The 23,662-nt window shown below is 40.8% G+C and overlaps 2 protein-coding genes across 2 annotated transcripts; both read left to right on the top strand.

The window, feature by feature from the left end:
* Positions 1-16: 16 nt before the first annotated feature.
* Positions 17-4,612, top strand: CCNO (cyclin O). The gene is made up of 3 exons (XM_034440750.2): positions 17-413; positions 2,464-2,649; positions 3,712-4,612. The coding sequence occupies exons 1-3, from the start codon at positions 78-80 to the stop codon at positions 4,189-4,191; spliced, it is 1,002 nt and encodes a 333-aa protein (XP_034296641.1). The 5' UTR covers positions 17-77; the 3' UTR covers positions 4,192-4,612.
* A 7,851-nt stretch (positions 4,613-12,463) lies between these two features.
* MCIDAS (multiciliate differentiation and DNA synthesis associated cell cycle protein) lies at positions 12,464-20,665 on the top strand. The gene is made up of 5 exons (XM_034440749.3): positions 12,464-12,692; positions 12,797-12,869; positions 14,993-15,189; positions 15,984-16,094; positions 17,677-20,665. Exons 1-5 carry the CDS (start codon positions 12,639-12,641, stop codon positions 18,097-18,099), a joined length of 858 nt encoding a protein of 285 aa, XP_034296640.3. The 5' UTR covers positions 12,464-12,638; the 3' UTR covers positions 18,100-20,665.
* Positions 20,666-23,662: the final 2,997 nt, after the last annotated feature.

Below are 23,662 nucleotides of genomic sequence, written 5' to 3'. Positions count from 1 at the left end.
CGCCGAACATATAGCCGACCCCGCGCCTCTCGCCTCGGCGCTGCCCGAGGAGGCAGCCAGGAGCGCGGAGCCGCAGGATGGTCATCACACGGATTAGCCAGGAGCGCGTCGCGGCTGCGGCTCCGGCACCGGGCGGGCGGCCAAACCCTCCACTCAAAAGGCGGCGGAACGAGGACGTGACCCCCGAGGATCGGCCTGAGCCCCCGGGAGACGCCGCTGTGGCCGGCCGCCAGCTCCGCGCGCCGGTCAAGAAAAGTAAGCCGCCTCCGGTGGGTCGGCTTCGCAGCCGCGGCGAGCCCATGCGCCCTCTGGAGCGGCAGATCTTCCGCGACTACGGGCAGAGCTGGTACCGCTTCCGAAAGGAGCTAGAGGGCAAGTTCCACCCGTTTGACCCGCTGGCGCAGCAGCCACAAGTAAGGAGAGAAGGGCGGTCCGAGGAAGAGAAATCATGTCGCTGTCCAGCCTGGTCCGCCCTTCGGCCCAGAAGGAGATCGCGGTTCTTCTTTTCCATGTGCCCACCATAAGCCTGGGCAGAGTTTCCCCCTGGCCAAAGTCTTCCTCCTTTCTGCTCTATCCTGAAAGGACTTTTCCAACGTTAAGTTTATACTGTGGTGGAGGATTCAAAGTCACGTATTGAACTAATAAGTCAAAAGATGCACACACACACACACAAATACATATACCCTTACACAAAGCAATTCTGGGAGTAAAAGCGCTAGGTTTTGTTTGGGATGCTCCTCCTTTTTCCTCCACAGAATGCAATTTTGTTTAGGGAGAAACTTTGATGTGCATCACCTGCACCAAGATAGGAATCCAAAACACAGACTGATCTTGATGCACAGTCATTCTTAAAAGAGCTGCTTCTGGGACATTTGAAAATTTGGATGAGAGGCTGATTGGCAAGACGTGATGGGGCAGGATCTGAGCTTCAAGGGATCTTTATCTTAGATGTGATATGGGGAGGAATGCCAGATGTGCATTGTATTTTGACTCAGATATATCCCTTATGAATTGCTTCCATTGTTACACACAGACTGCTATGTCTTTTGTATTCTTGGAATTTTGACTACGGTTTGCATCTGCATTATAGTCTGAACATAGTTGTCGGATATGCTGCAGTTATGCTCTAATAATACTGTTTTACAACAGGTATATTGCTTTGACATAAAAATGCATATCAGATGTTAATAAAACTAGATATCCGTTGCTTTTTGTTTCTAAATTCTCAGACACCTCTTGGTGATTCATCCTAATGAAGATAGTGGAGGATCGTATTGAACAGTAGGGAATGACTGACATTGTGATTTGATGCCTCCAAAGCACTTTAAATATTTTTTTCTCCATGCCATGTGCCATTCTTTGTTGGGTTTTCTTTATATCTTTCATACATGGCTTTTTCAGTAAGGACGGAAGAAGGAACACTTTTTTTCACTAAAAAAATAAAATTGCTTAAATAAAGGAGTAAATGTATGTTTGTTTTGTTGAATGTACATATCTTGGTTGTCTATGGAGATTCTCAGGCACCCAGGTCATAGTTGTCCCAAAGGTGCTTTTTCAAGAGGCAACTGGACTTTCTTATTTTCTTTGAAGACATTTCACTTTTCATCCAAGAAGCTTCTTCAGCTCTGACTGCAAAGAATATAAATCCTTCCACTCCCCACCATCCAGTCAGAGCTGAAGAAGCTTCTTGGATAAGAAGCGAAACATCTTCAAAGAAAAATCAGAAAGTCCATTTGCCTCTTGAAAAAAAACACCTTTGGGACGTATCTTGGTTGTTTTGCAATGGAGGGAGAGAGTTGAGCATGGCAGGAGCTGACCAGTCATAAAATGAATGTGGATGACAGTCAAATGGAACTAAAGCCCAATAAATTGCAAACATATTTGAAAAACATAACTGATAAATACAATATCAAATATGATTGCAATTAGTATTTTTAGTAAATTAGTAGCAATTACTATGCTCAGGAGCATGGCTGCATTTCTGTTTTTTCTTGTTCTCATATTTGTTCTTTTGGTCATAGATTCCTATCTGTTTACACTTATAATATAAATAATCCTATATTTCTTATTCCAATTTGACCAGATTGATATATCTGCTACATAGCCTTGTAATAGCACAATATTATAAAATCTTTACTTTTTTAAAAAGCAAAATAGAAGCAAAATCTAACCTGCAACCAGTTAGTTGTTTGGTAGTTAATATATGGTAGTTCCTTTGTATGCTTGCCACTTTGTAAACATGCAAATAACTGTTTTTTGGATGCAAATGCATTCATTATTTCAATTATTCACATTTATTCACACTCAAAGCACTTTAAATCATGAAATCAGAAGTAAGCAGTAAAGTCCCTTGTTTTTGAACTACTTCCATACTAACATTTTAATCTATTGTATTCTATGCTGCATGTAGATTTCAGTGATACCTCTTTTGCATCCTAACGTCTTCTTTTATTGGCTCCCCAGATAACTACAGATGCCCGTTGCAAACTGATCAGCTGGCTCATTCCAGTGCATAAACATTTTGGCTTTTCTTTCGAATCCTTATGCCTGACAGTAAACACTCTAGACCGTTTTCTCACAACCACCCCAGTGGCTGCTGACTGCTTTCAACTCCTTGGAGTCACCTCACTTTTCATCTCTTGCAAACAGGTACTAGGGTCTAGAAAATTTCTTCTTCTCCTTCTCCTTCCTCTTCTTCTTGCAATTGGTACCTGCTGCTGTTAAGAGAGAGCACATGAGCAAACTTTATTTAAGTTATAATAGGAGAAATGTCTGAAGTATGTGATTGGAAGTTCAAAAATGCTACTGAAGTCTCAATATAGCTGATCATTAGTTTTTCCTTTGTTCATCTAATATTGAAATTATGTTCACAAAAAGCAATTTTATGTTGGACTGTATCACAGACTGCTCTATTCCCTCCTGAATCATCAGTCACTTTGTTCAGTTTCCTAAATTCATTTTTAAAAAAACAGCCAAACAAGTGTTGTTCTACTGGCCTCAGCCTATTGTTAAAGAACATAACACCTCCATCCTCCTTGTTGCAGGATATCATACTTCAGAGGATAAACATACTGGCTTTAAAGCCTGACATGAATTGTGAAAATTCATTACAGAAATTTCCTGTCTTTTCTTTGGCCTTGAAACCACCTGTAGTCCATCCTTCAGAAACCTCTCCTAAATCAGATTCAAAAAAAAGTCTGTCAGATTTTTTTTTCTAAAGAAGTAAAATTGAGCATAGAGAACATCTAGAAATGGGAGAATAATCAATTAGAGTCTTTCAGAAAGATTCTGATGGGCCACAGGAAATGGATAAGGAAGATACCAAGAGCTTTCGTACCATATTAACATCTTGGTATCCAGACTACGATGTTTATAATTTCCCAATCAAATCTCCCTCTCTGTGGAGATGTGTGCTGCAGCTTCAGAAATCAATACCTTAAAAAGGCCATTGCAGCCGAGATTAAGCCATTTAAATCTACATTAATCTGAACAAGTTAATTGTGTCTTTTAATCTTCCAGTTTATGAATTTAATTTTGGAAAAAAAATATGATACTAATGACATTAAGAGTGACAAGAAATAACATAGAGAGCTTTATCACTGGAAAAAAAACAGTATTCAGTGGTGTATTGCAACAGTACTGGGAGCATCCCAAGATATATCTTCTGCCTAAATTCCCATGTATTGCTTTCTATGCTTGTGTGTTTTACAGGTAGAAGTGCACCCACCAAAGGTGAAACAGCTCCTGGCCCTTTGCTGTGATACTTTCTCTCGCCAGCAGCTCTGCAACCTGGAGTGCATCATTCTCAACAAGCTTCACTTCAACCTGTCAGCTCCTACCATCAGTTTTTTTCTTGAACACTTCACCCATATGCGAATGGAAGCATGTGAAGCTGATGTTTGGGAAGCCAACAATGCCAAAGCTCTGGCAAAAGGTGTGGCTGAGCTTAGCTTGGCCGACTATGCCTTTAACAAATACTTGCCTTCCTTGTTGGCTGTCTGTTGCTTGGGGCTGGCTGATCAGATGTTGCAGCACCAGAAACCACTGGACTTGCACTTAAGTGAGTATCCAGAGGGAGTTTTACAAGACTGCTTGGACAAGTTACATTTACTGGTCTCTTTAAATGAGGACTCTTTGCCTTTGGTACTACCTCCTGAGATTTCAGATCAGTGTCTGCACTTAGAAAAATAAGTTAACCAAACAAAAACTATTTAAAATTTGTGACCATGCATTGGGAAGTTTATGTTTTCTGTTTTGTTCCAGTTCCTAAATAGAAGGATCACTGATAGTTGCAATACCTCTGAAATAACAGTATTCACCTTGTATATTTACTCAATAATCTCTAATACTGTATTTATATTTATTAATAGAAGCTGTGGTATTGATTTAGAATAAAATCAAAGAGCAGCTTCTTTAATATTTTACAGATAATTTCAGATTCTATTTTGCACACTAGACTTATATTGCACTGACTTTTAACTAATAGCCTAGAGTTGTAAACAATGTATATTATGTCTGGTACTTTATTTATTAAAGTGATAGTTCAGTTTGAAGCCATAGGAAGGACAACCAAATTATAAAGATGTTTATCTAATAAAGCTTTTAACATTAATTGTGATTTGTTATATTGTTTTCTGTCTCCTCTTACGAAAAAGATGAATTTATCAAAGAAGCACTTAGAAAAGAAGCAGTTTCATTTATTTTATTTATTTATTTATGGAATTTATATTGCCGCCTATTCGCACATGGCAACTCAAGGCGGCTTACAGATTATAAAACCTCATATAAAAATAATAAAACTAATAAAAGAAGAGTCATATAATAAATTAATATAATAAAATCACCCCGCCCCAGCGAGAGCATCTCACGCGAGCTATTTAATGAGCTCCATCCCGCTCTGGGTTCCCCAGGCCTGCTGGCAGAACCAGGTCTTCAGCGCCTTCTGGAAGAGTGCTAGAGTGGGGGCCATTCTAATCTCTGGGTGGATGATGTTCCAGAGAGAGGGGGCCACCATGGAGAAGGCCCTTCTTCTGGGTTTCACCAGGTGTATCTCCCTAGGGGATGGGACCCGCAACATTCTCTGTCTCCCTGCTCTGATGGGTTAGGTAGATGTGACTGGCAAGAGATGGTCCTTCAGATAACTTGGTCCCAAGCCATGAAAGGCTTTAAAGATGACAACCAGCACCTTGAATTGCACCCGGAAGCAAATCGGCAACCCATGCAGCTCCCACAGGAGAGGTGATACATGTGTACACCGGGGTCTGCACAAAACCATCCGGGCCGCTGCATTCATAATATAGTCCACAGTCCCACATATATAAGTCTTAAGTAGATTCCCCTTTAATCAGTAATATTTGAAACTGCACCTTCAGGATCTAACTATAATTTATGAAAGAGCATGATGGCTCAGCGGTTAAGACAGTAGGCTTTTCGGCTGGAAAACTGATAACCCAGGTTAGAAACCCAAGCTCTGCGCACCAGGATGAGCTCCCGTTACTTGCTCCAGCTCCTGCCCACCTAGTAGTTCAAAAGCACGCAAATGTGAGTTGATAAAAAGGTACCACCTCAGTCGGAGATGACAGCGTTCCATGCATCTTGGTATATAGCCATGCCGGCCACATGACCATGGAAAGTATCTTCGGACAACACTGACTCCCACGGCTAGGAAACGGAGATGAGCACCGCTCCAAAGAGTTGGACAGGACTGGGCAGGGGAAACCTTTACTATTATAACTTATGGAAAGAGAGTCATCTACTGTAAAACATCAAAAAGTATTGTATGTGTGTGTCTTCATCCACTACTCCCTCCTTTTGTGATACCCTTTCTGCTGTACACGAGCAAGCCCCAACAATTTCTTAGTTCTTCTTTTCAACACACCACCACCCAATCTCTTGTAAAACAAGAATGACAGATATGGACGGCATGTAAAAGAAAGCACTACCTTTCTCTCCTTTAAGATTGCATTTTGTTTTGTCCCTATTAAGTTCCAACTCTATGGTGTTAACTTCCTGCTAATAATTCATCTTTCTTTTTTAGGGTAGCCCATAAAAATAGTTTATAAATGTGCCTTCCTTCCTATATTCCAAAGCAATACAGAAAAACAAAATAATAAAATAATACTGTTAAGATGATTTAAAAAGTCAATAAAACAGAGAATGAAAAAAATGTTTCAATATTCATGCTGGGTAGGGAGGTGGGGAGAAGAGATGAGTTTTCAACGATGTTTTCCAAATTTCAGAAAATTTTCCTTAGCATGAAATCTGGCACAAACAAATCTTGTTAGCAGGCTACTTTCAGAGAACATGGCATGGGATGATAATAGGAGTCAGTGGTGTACTAATCATTAAGCAGACTAAGCACCTGCTTATGGCACCAGGCCCAAAAGGGGCACCACAAAGTTGAGAAAGAAAAAAAACACCAAGGAAGATTTGTAAAAAAAAAAATTGATAAAACTAAACTAAAACATTTTATTGGGAACAATGGCAGCCACATATTATACATGATGTGAGTAGCTAGACTGTTAAACACAGTAAAGGGGATTCCTAATCCTATTTAGCCTAAGTCTGGCTTCGTTTGTACCATACAGAGGTGGGTTTCAGCAGGTTCTGACCAGTTCTGAAGAACCGGTAGCGGAAATTTTGAGTAGTTCGAAGAACCGGTAAATACCACCTCTGGCTGGCCCCGCCCCCATCTATTCTCTGCCTCCTGAGTACCAGCTGATCGGGAGGAAATGGAGATTTTGCAGTAACCTTCCCCTGGAGTGGGGTGGGAATGGAGATTTTATAGTATCCTTCCCCTGCCACGCCCACCAAGCCATGCCACGCCCACCAAGCCACACCCACAGAACCGGTAGTAAAAAAAATTGAATCCCACCACTGGTGCAGTATGTACAAAGGAGGGGGGCACCAAGATTTGTTATTGCTTAGGGCAACAGTGAGCCTTAATCCACCACTGATAGGAGGGGCCACATGCCAGTCCATGAGGATCCAGGACAATGAGCACAACAGTAAGTAAGGACATTTTCAGCTTCATTAATAACCTTAGTAGGCAGAAACAGAAACTTAAAAGCATAACACACCAAGTAAGATGCTCTCCCTAAAACCACTGGGAGTCTCAATAACAAAAGCTATCCTAAAACGGCCAGGAGGCACACTTGTACCAAAGCTCAAAGGCCAATACAGGTAGTCCTCGACTTACGACCATAATTGAGCACAGAATTTATGTTGCCAAGTGAGAAATTTGCTAAGTGAGGTTTGCCCCATTTTACGACTTTTCATTCCACATTTCTTAAGTGAATCACTGTAGTTGTTAAATTAGTAACACGGCTGTTAAGTGAATCTGGCTTCCCCATTGACTTTGCTCGTCAGAAGATTGCAAAAGATGATCACATGACTTTGGGACCCTGCGACCGTCATAAAGCTGAACCAGTTGCACAGCATCTGAATTCTGATCACATGACCCTGGGGATGCTGCAATGGTCATAAGTGTGAAAAATGGTCATAAGTCACTTTTTTCAGTGCCATTGAAACTTCAAACGGTCACTAAATGAACTGTTATAAATCGAGGACTACCTGTAGTAGGATTTTTATTGAAATCTGGTCCTTGCTTCTGTAATAATAAGACTTCAGGACCTGATTTTGATGAAAGGTGTTTAACTCTGGGATAGAAAACAAAAGTTCTGAGAACAAAATCAATTAGTCCTTGATTAATGGAGCCTTAATGGAGCCTTAATGGAGCCTGCCCATTACATGATCTGATTTTACAACCTTTTTAGTGATGGTCATTAAGTGACCACCGAGGTTGTAAAGTAAACACCACAGTTGTTAAATGGTTCTCTGTGGGCCAGTTTTGCTGAAAATCAGAAGTAAATGCTGGTTTGCAATAAAATTGCCATAAAATGCGGTTATGTGACTGAGGGGCGCTGCAAATACTATATGTGTGGGCCAGTTGCTGAGTGTCCAGCATGTGGCCTGATTACTACAAGGGGGAGGGGGGATCTGCCTAGCTATCAGAACTTCCAATTCAGATTGCAAGTACCCCGAGGTAGGTCCCTCGTAATTTCAAAGACTTGCAAATCGAGGACTACTTGTATACAGTTTTGTGAAGATTCCTCCCCTTCCTTTCCTTATTTCATCAAGCAAGAATAAAAATGAAGCACATTCAACATGGCTCAGACGGAATTCTGAACTTTCTTAACATGAAGGAGAAATCAAAATCTGTCACTAAACTCCCTGAAATATAACGGTTTTCCGCAGTACCACCACAGGATCCTTACCCCTATCACAATTCCTGGGGGCAGGCATGGCCAAGATTAGGCAAGGTGGGCTTGCACACAAATCAAATAGATAGATAGATAAATAAATAAATAAGTCAAGGCCAAAAAGTCAATAAATGGATAAATAAATGGATAGATGATAATAATAATAATAATAATAATAATAATAATAATAATAATAATAATAATAATAATAATAATAAGTTCAATTTATATGCCGCCTTTCTCTGAAGACTCAGGGTGGCTTACAATGCATTTAAAAAACCATTATAAAAACATTTAAAAATTAAAACATTAAAACTCATTCACACCATTCATGGCCGGATCTCACAAGATCGCAACAGCGAGATCAACGGCCCCAGGCCTGCCAGAAAAGCCAGGTCTTCACCGCTTTTCAGAAGGCCAATAGGGTGGGGGTGGTCCGGACCTCAGGAAGTAACTGGTTCCAGAGAGCTGGGGCAGCCACAGAAAAGGTCCTCCCCGGCGGGCCCGCCAGCCGGCATTGTTCAGCTGACGAGACCCCCGGAGGAGACCAACTCTGTGGGATCTTACCGGTAAATAAATAAATAAATAAATAGATAGATAGATAGATAGATAGATAGATAAGTGGATGTGGATAAATAAGTAAGTAAGTAAGTAAGTAAATCAATCAATCAATCAATCAATCTTGTGTGGTGTGGCTAAAAGGTGTCATGGAGGCTTTTACCTTCTAACAACAAACCAAGTGATGGTTGTCCCAAAAGGGGCTTTTGCAAGAGGCAAGAGGCAACTGGACTCTCTGGGTTTTCTTTGAAGACCTTTCCCTTCTCATCCAGGAAGCTTCTGCAGTTGCCTCTTGCCAAACCATGACCTGGATGACTGAGAATCTCCATTTGACATTCTGACAGCAAAATCTTGTAACTTCTAACTCGCCTTTACACTTCGCATAATCTGAACACTTAACCCGGGCATCGTGTTAAGCGATCCTTGAGATCGCTTTCCAAAGGACTAGAAAGTAGGACGGGGGCTGTTAGCCAGAGAGCCACCCCACCCCACCCCCCAAAAAAGCTCTCTGCCTATGTTCAGAGACATGGAGAGCCTAGGTTTGGATTGTCCTTCATCACCGATGGGGCTGCGGTGAGTTATGACAAAAGGACTCCAGCCGCGCTGGTCGGTTGGCCGGGGGCGCCAAGAAGCAGAGAAAGGGCGCAATTTCGTTCGTCTGCTCCGAGGCTCGGCGGCGGCGGCGGCGATGGAGCCTAATCTCCGGGCGGAGCGGGGAAAGGGCTGGAAGAGGAGGGACGGCGGGATGAGGCCGGGCTCCCTTGTTGCCATGCTGGTGTGTGCCAAGGTAAAGGCGCCACCTCTGGCGCTCAAACTGCAGCCGGCCCGCCTCCCCTCGGCTCTCTCTCTTCCCCTGAGAGAAGGCCGCGCTCCCCAACCGCGGCCAGACCGCTCCAAGCCAAGCGATCAGGCGACGCGTTCTCTGGGTGGGCGAGTCGCCATGCAAAAGCGCGACAGCGGAGCCGGCGGCGGCGGCGTCAGGCAAGCCTGTGGCAGCCTCTGTCCCAACAGGGTGCAAGATTTGGCCGGCAGGTTGGGCAAAAAGACGGGCAAAGTAGAGAGAAAGGTGCGTTTGGTGGGAAAACAGACCTCGCGAACAGCAGAAGCGTCTCTCCCGTTCGCTCGCTCGCTCCCTCTGAAGGACGGGAGACAGCGTCGCCCAGTGGTTAAACCAAGGGCACGTTTTGGACCAGAAAAAAAGCCAGGATTTCTCATTCGATCACTCGAAGATAGGAACTGATAAGGAAGCGAGCATCTCTAGGCATGTGCAGAGTTGCTTGCCTTCGCCAGTCATCTGATATTGGAGGAAAGTGTCATAGGGAGAAATTCAGGCTCCAGTGCCTTCGGTTATTTTACATACATCTATCTCTATCTCTATCTCATCTATATCTATCTCTATATCATCTATATCTATATATCATCTATATATATATGTCTATATCTATATGACATGAGTAAAATAACAGAAAGGACAGGAACTATATACCTATATCATATAGGTATATATATGACATAGTATGTGTGTTTGTAGTTTTTTTTTTAATTTGATTTATATGCCGCCCTTCTCCGAAGACTCAGGGCGGCTTACAATGCGTTAAGCAATAGCCTTCATACTTTTGTATATTTTATACAAAGTCAGCTTATTGCCCCCACAAACCGGGTCCTCATTTCACCTACCTTAGAAAGGATGGAAGGCTGAGTCAACCTTGAGCCTGGTGAGATTTGAACTTGCAGTAATTGCAGGCAGCTGATGTTAATAACAGTGCTTTAGTCTGCTGCGCTACCAGGGCTCTAAGTTTAAAAAGAGGATAAAGATGCCCTTGCACAATACAAACTCAATCAAAAGTAAAGCTTTGTTGTGCAGAGATCGGGCAGCCCAGCTTAAGAAGTAAGAGACCCTGAGTTCCCTGAGGCAGACACAGGTGCCCAGGCTGCCTGAAAAAGTTTAACGTTTTTGTTTGCAACTGTTTGCCCGCAGGTGCCACGGAAGATCTTGCATCCCAGAAGCTGCCCCATAATTATTCATAACGACCCATCTCCGGACTCAATAGAGGCTGGTGAGTTCGGTTTGCAATCTTTTCTAGCTTGAAGATACGTTCAGGCACTGTACGCTCACACTCACTCACACACATCAACGATCCTTCTAGTCACCTTGTTATTAACACATTCATCACATTTGCCCCTTTCGCCACCTGTATCTTTTTTTTTTTTAACCCCAGCTTTTGAGGCTGATAATTATTCAGGAAGAAATGACGCTTCTTTAGTTTAATCGTCTGCTACAATAGCAAAACAAACAAACAAATAAACAACGCGATTCGCCAAACGCCAGCCTAGCTTTCCTAGCACACTGCCTCTCGTACACGTCTGTCAGCCTTTAAAGTTGGTTTCTAATGATTGCGGTTTCCCTTTTAGCCTTTGCTACCATCGATTGGCAAGATTTAGCGGACTGCACCTCAGCCTTTCAGCGGGAAGCTTCTACAGACGCCGCTCTTCAGCAGGTAAATCGATAGTCGTCGCCCACCGGCGATTTTAGACAGGCGTGACTTGAACCACGCATTTATACCGGCTATTTTAGCTACATTAGAGTGAGGATATTTCCCTCGTCTCGGTTTGCAATTGGGACAGAAGTGGTCCCGGTGCAGCGCTTGGGATTCATTCCCACTAGGGAAAGCGACCTCCCATTAACCTGCACGGATTTATTTAGAAACCTGGACCTCACCCTTAGGAATCCTCCAGATGGCAGCAGATAGCCGACTTTGGCTATTTCCAAAAACTAAAGTGGTGTTTGATCTGGTTGCTGATGGGGTCCATCTAAAATCTAGATAATATTTGGATGGGAGATCATTAGAAGATTCCAAAGCCGTGGGTGATCTTTAGAGGTTGAGAAACATACCAGAAAAAGTCTGTGGAGATTCTCAGTCATCCAGGTCATGGTTGTCCCAAAGGTGCTTTTTCCAAGAGGCAACTGGGCAGTGGTGGGTTTCAGTTTTTTTTTACTACAGGTTCTGTGGATGTGGCTGGATGGGCATGGCAGGGGAAGGATACTGTAAAATCTCCATTCCCGCCCCACTCCAGAGGAAGGATACTGTAAAATCTCCCTTCCCTTCCCATTCCAGGGGAAGGTTACTGCAAAATCTCCATTTCCTCCCGATCAGCTGGGATTTGGGAGGCAGAGAATAGATGGGGGCGGGGCCAGTCAGAATTTTTACTACCGGTTCTCCGAACTACTCAAAATTCCCACTACCGGTTCTCCAGAACTGGTCAGAACCTGCTTGAAACCCACCTCTGCAATTGGGACGTTCTGGTTTTTCTTTGAAGACCTTTCCCTTCTCATCCAAAAAGCTGGTCCAAGAAGCTCCTTGGGTGAGAAGCGAAACGTCTTCAAAGAAAAACCAGACCCACCTCCGGACTCAAGAGAGGCTGGTGAGCAATTTTATAAAGTGGCAGCTTAGCCTGATGCAATAACGTACCAAGGGCGGTGTTCACGTGACCCAGGGGGCACAACCTAGTCAGCCAACCACGGCCACTGGAAAAGGAAACTCGCGCGGATTCGCTTGGCTTTCAGCACCAGAGAAATGCCCGGGTTGGAAGAATGCGATTGGCTCGCGCAATCTAGCCAATTAGAATCACGATATGGCACGTAAGGGCGAAGCATCGCCTGTGATGGTAGCGCCTAATGCGTGAAATCCGCCAGGGCGGGGGGATCCAACTTTCTCCCCGAAAGAAAACCGGTGTATAGCAGCGAATACCTCCATAGGTATTCCCTTGCCCTCAACGGCCGTGACAGTCCAACGTCATCCTTCTTTTCCTTTGGCAGCAATGTTAGTGCGAGCTTGTTCCCTTCGCTGCCTGGGGTGGCCAGTGGATTTGCAGGTGCGCGTGAAGATGTTTATTACGCGTGGGGGGGGGAAAAACGTCAGAAGGTGTTTCGGGAGAAAAGTTTCCCTAATGGGTTCGTTTCTTTTATACTTTTTCAGAGCCCTTCCTTGCAACCCGAGGATGACTTTGATTTCCAGGAGTTTCGAGATGCCGTGGATAACTTCTTATCTGGCAAGTATGCAGAGAGTTTAATTAACATTTGAAACCTTTCTATGAATTTCTTCAATGGGCTGCCTACTGCTTGATTAAAGAATTCATTTCACTTATTGACCATGCATTGCATATGTCATGTATGCCTACTTGGTTGTAAAGCCACCTTGCATTCTATTTGGCCTTGCTTATTTATTTTTATTTGCCATATGTATACATCTACATTTTGTAGATGCCAACTATCTACAAAATATAATTCTGGATGGCAACAATAAAAAAATTATTGTTTTTTAACAATAAAAAACAATAAAAATATTAAAAAGAACCTCCCACAGTTTTAACATTGTTATTTATTAAAAGACCAGGAGAAAGAATAGATATTATAAACAATGGACCCATCTCATTAAATCACATTTCTTTGAAATGAAGGGAAAATTATTTTTATTTTGAAAAATAATACCTGCCATATACACACTTCATTTGCACCAATATTTTTTGAGCTCATCTTCTTTACATAGAAAAACCATTGTGCTAAAATATGGAGGAGCATTTAATTAAATACTCTAAATTGCTTCCAAATTCTTATTAACTGAGTACTACAGCTTTACTTTATAATACATTAGATCTTTTTTTGTATCAGAATTACTTCAGACTAAAAGCAAGGAAACTAGAGGCCTGTGAATAGATGGCTATCTGTAGATTTTGCCTGTTTCAGGGCAAGGTATAATTTTTTTAATCAATGGCAATCTCTCATCCACTTTCTGTATTTCTGTGGTTCCAATCAAATTCCTCCTGTGTATGGTTGTTAGTAAATTTATATTGCAAGTTGTTGTGGGAAAAATAGGAGGAGGAAGGCATGTTGGATATGTTTGCTGTCTTGAATTATTTATAAAAAATAATAAAGGTGGGATTTGATATTGTTTCCTGATTGCTTATTTGTACCCTATGACTATCATTAAGTGTTGTATCTTATGATTCTTGATGAACATATCTTTTCTTTTATGTACACTGAGAGCATATGCACCAAGACAAATTCCTTGTGTGTCCAATCACACTTGACCAATAAAAAATTCTATTCTATTCTATTCTATTTGAATAAATTAAATAAATTAGTAATTCCTTAACATTTGCTCCCATTTTAAAGCTATGCATGCATACTTTAGAGTAGGCCCTACTGGGCACAAGGGAACTTGCTCACACGATCCATTTAACAATTGGCAAAAATTATTTTAAGTTTAGGGAAATGTGCTTTAAATTAAATTTTCCTAATCTGATGCCCTCTAGTGGCAAATCCCTGAAATATTTAGGATGATCTTTCCCTTTATAATCTACTTGTCCTTCCAACTGCTCTTGACTCCACTGTGGATGAAAATCAAGTTCTACTGGCAGGGGTGTAGATTCATGTCTACAGGTAATACTCAACTTACAATAATTTGTCTAGTGACAATTCAAAGTTACAAAGGATTTTTACTGAAAAAAGGGATTTATGACGGTTGTTCATACTTACCACCCTTGCAGAATCCCCATGATCATGTGATTAAAATTCAGACGCTTGGCAACAGGCGTGCATTTATGATGATTGCAGTGTCCAAAGGTCATGTGATCACCTTTTGTGACCTTCTGACAAGCAAAGTTAATGGAGAAGCCGGATTCAGTTAACAACCATGTTACTAACTTAATAAACTGCAGTGATTCAGTTAATAACTGTGGCAAGAACAGTCATAAAACAGGGCAAAACTTACTTAACAACTGTCTTGCTTAGCAATGGAAATCTTGGACTCCATTGTAGTCACAAGTTGAGGACTATTTGCATTGGTAAGAGTTCTTTTTGAGTGAAGGAATTTAAACTGAAAAAAAAATATGATAAAAAAACCAAATGGGGTAATAGCTGCTTAATCATACTATAGCTGAATAACCTGTAGCCTTTAGCTTAATTTTAATGCTCATCTCAAGACAACATTTCAAACTTCTGGAAAGAACTGTCTGCAACCTGATGCTGTTTTTTGAGATTCGCTGACATTATTTCCAACATTATTTGCTCTGTGCTTAATTTAGCTTTAATTGCTCCCTAGCTACATTGTGCACATGCCAGCAATATAAATGGAGTCAACCAACTATATAATTTTATTCCTGTTCTTCTCCAGATCCTTCCCCTCTGATGGCTCCTCTGTTGGATTTTCCTTTCCCTGTGGATAATGGAAGCCCCCCCAGTCCCTGCCTCCAGAAACCTATTCAAATCGATCCAAACCTAGAGAGTTTCTCGTCCACTGAGCAATACTGGAAAGAATTGGCAGATCAAAATCAAAAGGCGCTGGGGGATGCACTTGTGGAAAATAATCAGGTATGAAGAGCGAATGGCTATGAAAAGCAAGCTAGGCATTTACTTAGCAGCAAGCCATTCGAACAGTAATGCATTGAGCACTGCAGCAAGATGAATAATAAGAGCCTCCTACTGAGATGAAAAAAAAATCCAGGTAACTCCCAGATGGAAGCAAAGTATTTTCCCTATCTTGTTACTCTCTCTAGTGGTGTGCAGGTTTTGGTACCCCAAATATGGCAGCTTTACTGTAATTAATAGGAAGAGAGCAATGGTGGGTTGCAAATTTTTTTACTACCAGTTCTCTGGGTGTGGCTTGGTGGGCGTGGCGTGGCTTGGTGGGTGTGGCAGGGGAAGGATACTGTAAAATCTCCATTCCCTCCCCAATACAGGGGAAGGTTACTGCAAAATCCCTATTTCCTCCTGATCAACTGGCACTTGGGCGGCAGAGAATAGATGGGGGCGGGGCCAGTCAGAATTTTTACTACTGGTTTTCCAAACTACTCAAAATTTCCGCTACCGGTTCTCCAGAACTGGTCAGGACCTGCTGAAACCCACCTCTGGAATTTCAGTTATTTTTTGATTTGTATGTTGTGGGCTAATCTTTTAATGTGCAGTTTAAAAATATAGGTTAAAAAAACTTGAATTTAACTGCCATTCATTAAAATTAAGCAATGAATCATTTTAGCAAGATAAAATTTTCAGGCGTAGAGGAGAGAAAGGAAGGGATAGATCACAAAGTTTGGTTCTTGTCAACATTTCTTTGACAAAATATTCTGTGCTCAGGATTCCTACCTGACCATTTTCATTCCCAACAGCTACAAGAGACATTGACCCAAAAGCAAGAAGAAATTGCTTCTCTGAAGGAGAGAAATATCCAGCTGAAAGAATTAGCCAGCCAAGCTAAACAGCTTGCTTCTGTGCTAGATGTAAGTGCTGAAGAAGGTCACTTCTGTACCACTTAGGTGGTCATACTGTCATAAAGCAAAGTTATTTTTATGGTCAAAATAGCTTCACATAACTTATCAAAAAACACTCGGGTTAAACCCCTGATATATTCTCCAAGGGGATGTGGTGGCTCAGTGGCTAAAACGCTGAGCTTGTCGATCGAAAGGTCGGCAATTCAGCAGTTCGAATCCCTAGTGCTGCATAACGGGGTGAGCTCCTGTTACTTGTCCCAGCTTCTGCCAACCTAGCAGTTCGAAAGCATGTAAAAAATGCAAGTAGAAAAATAGGGACCACCTTTGGTGGGAAGGTAACAGCATTCCGTGCGCCTTTGGTGTTTAGTCATGCCAGCCACATGACCACAGAGACGTCTTTGGACATAGCTGGCTCTTTGGCTTTGAAATGGAGATGAGTACCGCCCCCTAGAGTTGGGAACGACTAGCACATATTTGCGAGGGAAACCTTTACCTTTACTTTATATTCTCCAAGCATAAAATCAGAGATTAATGATGACATGAAAAAAAAAAGAAAGAAAGAAAGCAACTCTGTTATCTGGCAGGAACTAGGAGATATGCTTTCTCTGCCACAGGCCCTGCCTTCTGGAATATCCTCTCTTCAGAGGTTAGGATGACCCTGATCCTAGTGACTTTTCATAAGGCCTTGAAAATCTGGTTATCTGCTTAGGTCTGGGCCCCCAAATGTTTGAAGGGTTCCGTTTCCTGACCATATGGACACTTATAATGATAGTTTTCCTTGACCACCATATGTATTTATCTTTATACAGTACTATACTGTATTTTAAATTGTTTTTAGGACTTTACAATGCCCAGAGTCACTTACCTGAGATGGGCAGCTATAGCAATGAAAATAAATAAATAAATTCTCCAGGAATGCATAGAAGGGCAATAGGGAGGAAAAACAGCAATTTAGTACTGGGAAAGGGGAAAACATGAGAAAGAAACTCAAATTAAGTCTGTCTTGATTCTATTTGGAATAAGATGAGCAAAGGGTCATATGTGAGGTGGGCAGCTATATAAATAGAAAATGATTGATTGATTGATTGAATGAATGAGTGAATGAATGAGAAACTCTTGTAGGCTTTCATGATTATGTATTATATGATACAAAAATAAAATATCATCCCTATAATCCTGTCTGTTTCCTGATCTGGTCTATTTCAGAGACACCAAACTCCAGCATCATTTTGATTTGCTCTATATATATTCTTAAAGAAAGCAAATGGTGGGTGGCTATGGCCCACTGTTTGGTTTGTGATTATGTGTTGTGCCTAATAAACAATATTAACTGGTTAGTGAAAGTATACAATGGATCATGGGATTTCCTATCTCGATGTGCTGATTTTGTGAATGACAAGCCCTCACCCATGACAGCCATTTTATGAGATTCCCCACAAAAATTCAAATATGACTATGTACCCAAATGAATTATTTTCTACTTGTTTTTAGTGTACGAGCAATTTTAGCAATGTAGTGTGTTAGGGGATAAAATAGCAAGCATGATGTGCAGCTAATGTCTTCCAACATTTGTGCTTTTGATTGTTGGCAGAAATTGATGCTCCCTCAGAGCAAAGACAGTGCTGACCTTTCCCTCAGCTGTGGCCCCGGCAAGAGAAGCCTTGAGCAGATGTCAGTTCCTGAGCCTGAGGAGGACATGGAAGTGGATGAAATCTTAAGGGAAATATCGGAAAAATGCAATGCAGCCCTGCAGTCCATTGATGACGACAGAGGCCCAAAGCGTCCTCGTGGAGAGAATGAAGCCATCCACATGTACGGAGCTTTCCATGGGCTGCAGACGTGCAGCACTCATAGTTCCCTGGACTTAAGTGGCAGTGAATTTGAGGAAGGGGTGTCCTTCAAGACGTCCATCAAAGAGCACTGTAACATTAGGACACTGGCCTTTCCACAAGGCAATGCTTTTACTGTTAGGACAGCCACTGGGGGCTACAAGTTTAGATGGGTCCCCAGCTGATTGAAGAGGGAAGCAATCAGCTAACTACACTTGCCAAAATCCTATTCATGCTCACTTATAAAGTGGTGCGGTGTGTTATAGATGGCTCACAGAAGTCAAGAAAAGTTCATTGGAAAAAAAACCAAATCCTCTTAGGATTGTCCATGCAGGAGGATCAAAAAAAGTGGCCTTGATGGTGGGACTGAAACTCTGCTTTATTTTATGCACTAAAAAGGGGTGGCATGTCAATTGTATGGAGGCATATTATCCCCTCTCCCACTGCAAGGATATTTACGGTGCTATTCTATCACCTACCTGGTCTCAATACTTGAATTACCTAAATGATCCAAGGTCAAAACCGATTAGATATACTTTAGCAATAGCTGCTTGATTTTTTTTTTTAAATTGCTGACTGGCAATGCCAGTCAAAGTTGGCTTCCGTAGCATAGTTTTGTTTGATGATGTCGGATTACTCCCTCTACCTCCACATGATCATCATTGTTCTTTTCTTCAAGCACCTCAGAAGAGCAACTTCTTCTAAAGCTGCATCTCGTGTCTTTTTGTCTTCTAGCTAGAGTAGCTTCTCTCTTCTCACTGCTTTCTGCTGTTTTTTTTTACTTTACCTTACAGATGCCTGGAGGTTTATTTCTCATACTGCTTCAGAAGATTTTGTCCCTAGAGACATCTAACAATGCCAGTGCAAGAGATTTCCTCTCTGGAAAGAGCTCCTGATTTTGCACAAGTGTCTCACAGAATGGATATTTAGGCTTATTGACTGAAATACTTTTAAGCAGAGGTGGTATTCAGCAGGTTCTGACCAGTTCTGGAGAACCGGTAGCGGAAATTTTGAATAGTTTGGAGAACCGGTAAATACCACCTCTGGCTAGCCCCACCCACATCTATTCTCTGCCTCCTGGGTCCCAGCTGATTGGGAGGAAATGGGGATTTTGCAGTATCCTTCCCCTGGAGTGGGGAGGGAATGGAGATTTTACAGTATCCTTTCCCTGGAGTGGGGAGGGAATGGAGATTTTACATTATCCTTCCCCTGCCACGCCCGCAGAACTGGTAGTAAAAATTTTTTGAATCCCAGAGTTAGCTGCCAAATATATGGTATACCCGTACAAGGTTTCAAAGTTCAAGTGAAGCATCCTTCCATCATTTGATGATTAGGTAGCTTCACAAATCCAATAAATAAATCCCTTTGATGTAGTTGCTGCCTGATTTTTGATGGTCTTCTCTGCACACACGTATATGTGCACAAAAAATGAAAAGCATAAATGTTTAGAAGTAGCTGGGCAAAGTTGAATAGTCCATCTGAAGATTTGAATGCTTTCCTTGATGGTGATTGCCATCAAGATAGATTTGCAAAGCAAAACAACACCTCCTCACATAATTCCAGGTAGTGTATGATAATTCATTCCATGGCACATTTTTCAATCCCACATTATAGAAATATTTGCTGTACTGATGTACACAACTCTTTTGTTTTCTTCAAACACTACTTGAATGGACCCAACCTTTTCTCCTGATAGGGAGAATATCTTTTTTCAAGTAATCATCTCTCAGTTTATCAAGGTTATAATGTTCATAGGTTTGACTAAGGAGAGAGGGATTTTCAGGAAAATTACCTATGAAGGGCAGTATAAATGAAATTTTCAAGTGGATAGTGAGAGAAGTGTGACATTACGTATAGGAAAAAAATCCAGAAATCTTGACAGTTGTTGCTGTTGTAGATTCCACCAGAAGTTCTAGGTAGGTTTATAGACTCAAACAATCTAGATTAACCATCATCATCATTGTCATCATCATTATTTGCTATGGGCTTAAATCAATGGTGGAATTCAAATTTCTTTATTACCGGTTCTGTGGGCGTGGCTTGGTGGGCATGGTGTGGCTTGGTGGGTGTGGGGAAGATATTGCAAAATCTCCATTCCCACCCCACTCTGCGGCCAGCCAGAGGTGATATTTGCCGGTTCTCCAAACTACTCAAAATTTCCGCTACTGGTTCTTCAGAACCTGTCAGAACCTTCTGAATAGCACTCCTGGCTCAAATAGTACTTGTTCAAGGGAAGATTTCCAGTTATACAAAAATATTGCTCAAGAATAGAATTTTTCCAGACTAAGATTCTGCTCTTAAATTGAATTTTAATTTGAAAGGCAACCAGATTAGGGAAAATATTTAGTTCTTAAACTGAATTCCTAACAGTTACAAAATCATGTTGCACCTATACACAAAATACATTTTATTAAGTAAAAGTCTGCAGATGTGTTTTTGGAACATAATGATCCTTGGCCTGTTTCATAAATTGGGCTAAACTCTGGATTTTTAGGATAGGGTTGACAGAATACGGCATAATTGACTGGATGTACCACATCAAAGCTCAAGAAATCACATTATAACTCACCATATGAAATAAATCAGGCCATAAATGTGTTTAATTGATACGTGGTAAAAGGAAGAGGGCAGTGAACAATTATTGAAGAATGGAATAATTTCTTGTTCTGATTTTACAGCTAGTAATATATTACTTATGCATATGAAGGCTGAAAGCCAGCATTTTAAAAAATAAAGGACTTAAGACAGAAACATCATTGGGTATTATCCTGTCTCTTCCATACCCCCTGTAAAATCTTTATGCATGATAATAGATTTATGCAAATTTGTTTTCCTATGAAAAGGACAAAATGGCTGTCTATTGGTTAATATTTTAAATTAATTTGTAATGTTATCAACAATGTGTCTTGGGTTTTTCTCCCTTTAATCATAGCAAACTTGCTGTGTTCTTTAAAATCTTCTCTACATAAAAGAAAATAGCTGTCATTTTCCTTATTTCTTTGGCTATTATTCTATTTATGTGTTCGTTTTGGTTCCAGAAATATAGGCAATATATTGCTCACCTAGTGGCAATGCTTTTTTTAAAAAAAGAATTGGAATGGATGTGATTTGGGACCTTCTGTTCTAATTTTCAACTATAACTCCTAAAAAAAAAATTGTTTCCCCCCCCCAATTCTGGCTCCTTCTAATAATGCGGTAATATCATCAGATAGCATTTTATGGCTCTCTCAGAGATACAAGCCATAAGCCCGTCCTCTTACATATTGCATACCCGTGCACTGGACCATGCTGTATCTGGTATAGTTTTGAATTACGTGACATGAACCCAGTCAATTCTTTATTCACAGCATTAATCCAAGGAGCCTGGATAGCTCTGCAGACTAAAAGCACTGTAATTTAACACCAGCTGTCTGCAATTAAAGTAAGTTCGAATCTTGCCAGGCTACCTTTCTAAGGTAGGTAAATTGAGGACCCAGTTTGTGGGGGCAATAAACTGGCTTTGTATAAAATATACAAAAGTATGAAGGCTATTGCTTAATGCATTGTAAGCCACCCTGAGTCTCCGGAGAAGGGCGGCATATAAATCAAAATTAAAAAAAATATATCTATGGGACGAAAGCTAAAATTAATTCAGAAAAATGGTTTGGACAAGTAGTCCTTGTTTATAGTGACTGCTTCATAGCGTTACGACATTTACAGTTACGACGGTGATGAAAAAGTAACTTTGCTACTGATCCTCCCATCTTGACAGGTCTATAAAGCAAAGGAAAGCTGAAGTAAGATAATCAGCACAGCTGTGGTTTCACTTAGTGACAGCTTTACTTAATGACTGAATTGCTGTTTCCAGTGTGATTGCTAAGTTAGGACTACCTGTAATAATGATCAACTCATCCAGGGCTCTAATAAAATTATAGTTAAATTATCATTATAATTCATCTTTAAATGTAGGAAAAAGTTTGACTTCGCTGTTATCCTGATAACCATAGCTAGAAAATCAAATTTCATTACATTTGTCTGCAGCTTTGTATCCTTGATCATACAGATAGGGGAATCTGGGAGTTTTAAGTTGAAAGGCAACCAGATTAGGGAAAACATTTAGAAATATTTAAACCTGACAATTAATTAAACCTAAGCAATTAAAGTTTAAAAATTGCTTAGGCATATGTAAATAATCAGCACCTTCAAATATATATTTTAATTTTGTAAGCCACCCAGAGTTGCCTTGCGGTGAGATGGGCAGCAAACAAATTTAATTAATTTAATAAATAAATAAAATAAATAAATAAATATGCAACAACTGTTTCTGTAGTCTATCATGATCCTCCTCTAGGAAATTGTGGAGTTAGTGGCAGGAGACAGAGAGAGGTCAACATTGTTTATTAAAGATTAACAGTATTAACATTAATCCTTCACTTTGAAAGGAGTATTCCTTTTTTAAAAACAATTGTTCTTGTTTTGATAATTACTCACGTGTGGTCAAGTGCCTTCAAGTGAAGTATGCATTTATATGTTGTTATAAGAACTTATCTGTTGTAAGAATCCAGCAATTTTAAAACAACAGAAATATTGGCTAGATCAGATACAGTGATAGCACTTACTTTTGAAATTTCAGAAGCTGATCAAGAAATCTCTTATCCCCCCACACACATCTTTAAACATCTTGATGCTTAACATATCCTTTGTGAAAAGCCTCCTTCCCCTGTGCTTTCTTAGAGAGCCTTGTGGTTGCACAATGTTGTGTTCTTACCTGGTTATTCAAGGAAATAGCAATAGCACCTAGACTTATATACTGCTTCATAGTGCTTTACAGGACTCTATAATCAGTTGACAGACTCAGCATATTGCCCCTGGGTTCTCATTTTACCCACCTTGGAAGGATGGAAGGCTTAGTCAACCTTGAGCCGGTTAGGATCGAACTCCTGGCAGTGAGCAGAGTCAGCCTGCAATACTGCATTCTAACCACTGCGCCACTGTGGCTCTTACTGGAAATACAAGGAAAGAAATCTTTCTTTCTACAAATCCAGTAGTCCTGTTTATACTAAACTTTCAAACATCTACAATATATAGATCCACTTAGTAAAAGTTTGAAAATGTAATCCATCCATTCCACTTGTCTTTTCTACAAGAGATGAATTCTAGCGGGGCTGCATTGTAATTTGTTTTATGACCACAATGAATCCACTAGCAATGAAACATCCTAATACGCACCCTGAAGGTTCTTTAATTCCAATTTTGGTGTGGCACAGCATCTAATCAACAGACAGAGCTGTAGCTCAACTGGCATCAAATGCATCAGATACAAATTCATACTTAACATGAGTTCCACTCAGGTTAGGAGAAATGGCTCCATGGAAATTTTTATGGATGCCGCGTCCTCTTGGCAACTTGGTGGGTGGAAGAGTGGAAGAGTTGTTCTCATTTCTGAAAAGCATGGGCAGCTAGTGTATCTTAATATAATAAAACGTCAATAACTTACATCTCTATCTCATTCTCCTCCCTTACATTGCCACTTCTATTTTTATAGTTATAATGTATACTGAAGATGGCATTTGATTTTGTAGTACAAGGTGCAATGACAATAAACTAAATTAAACTTTACAGCTTTTGATACCTTCCAAAATAACATATAAAATAACAAACACTAAATAAAATAAATAAATAAATAAATAAAACCCATAACAAATGTCAAAGATGTCAGTTCTGTGCTGTTTTGTCCACCCCCCTTGATGTTTACCACTGATACAACTA

The sequence above is a fragment of the Pantherophis guttatus genome, chromosome 2, assembly GCF_059756535.1.
Source record: "Pantherophis guttatus breed Tessera chromosome 2, ASM5975653v1, whole genome shotgun sequence".
Taxonomy (NCBI): domain Eukaryota; kingdom Metazoa; phylum Chordata; class Lepidosauria; order Squamata; family Colubridae; genus Pantherophis; species Pantherophis guttatus.
The sequence above is the reverse complement of the archived record's forward strand: the minus strand, read 5'-3'. Positions and strand labels throughout refer to the sequence as shown.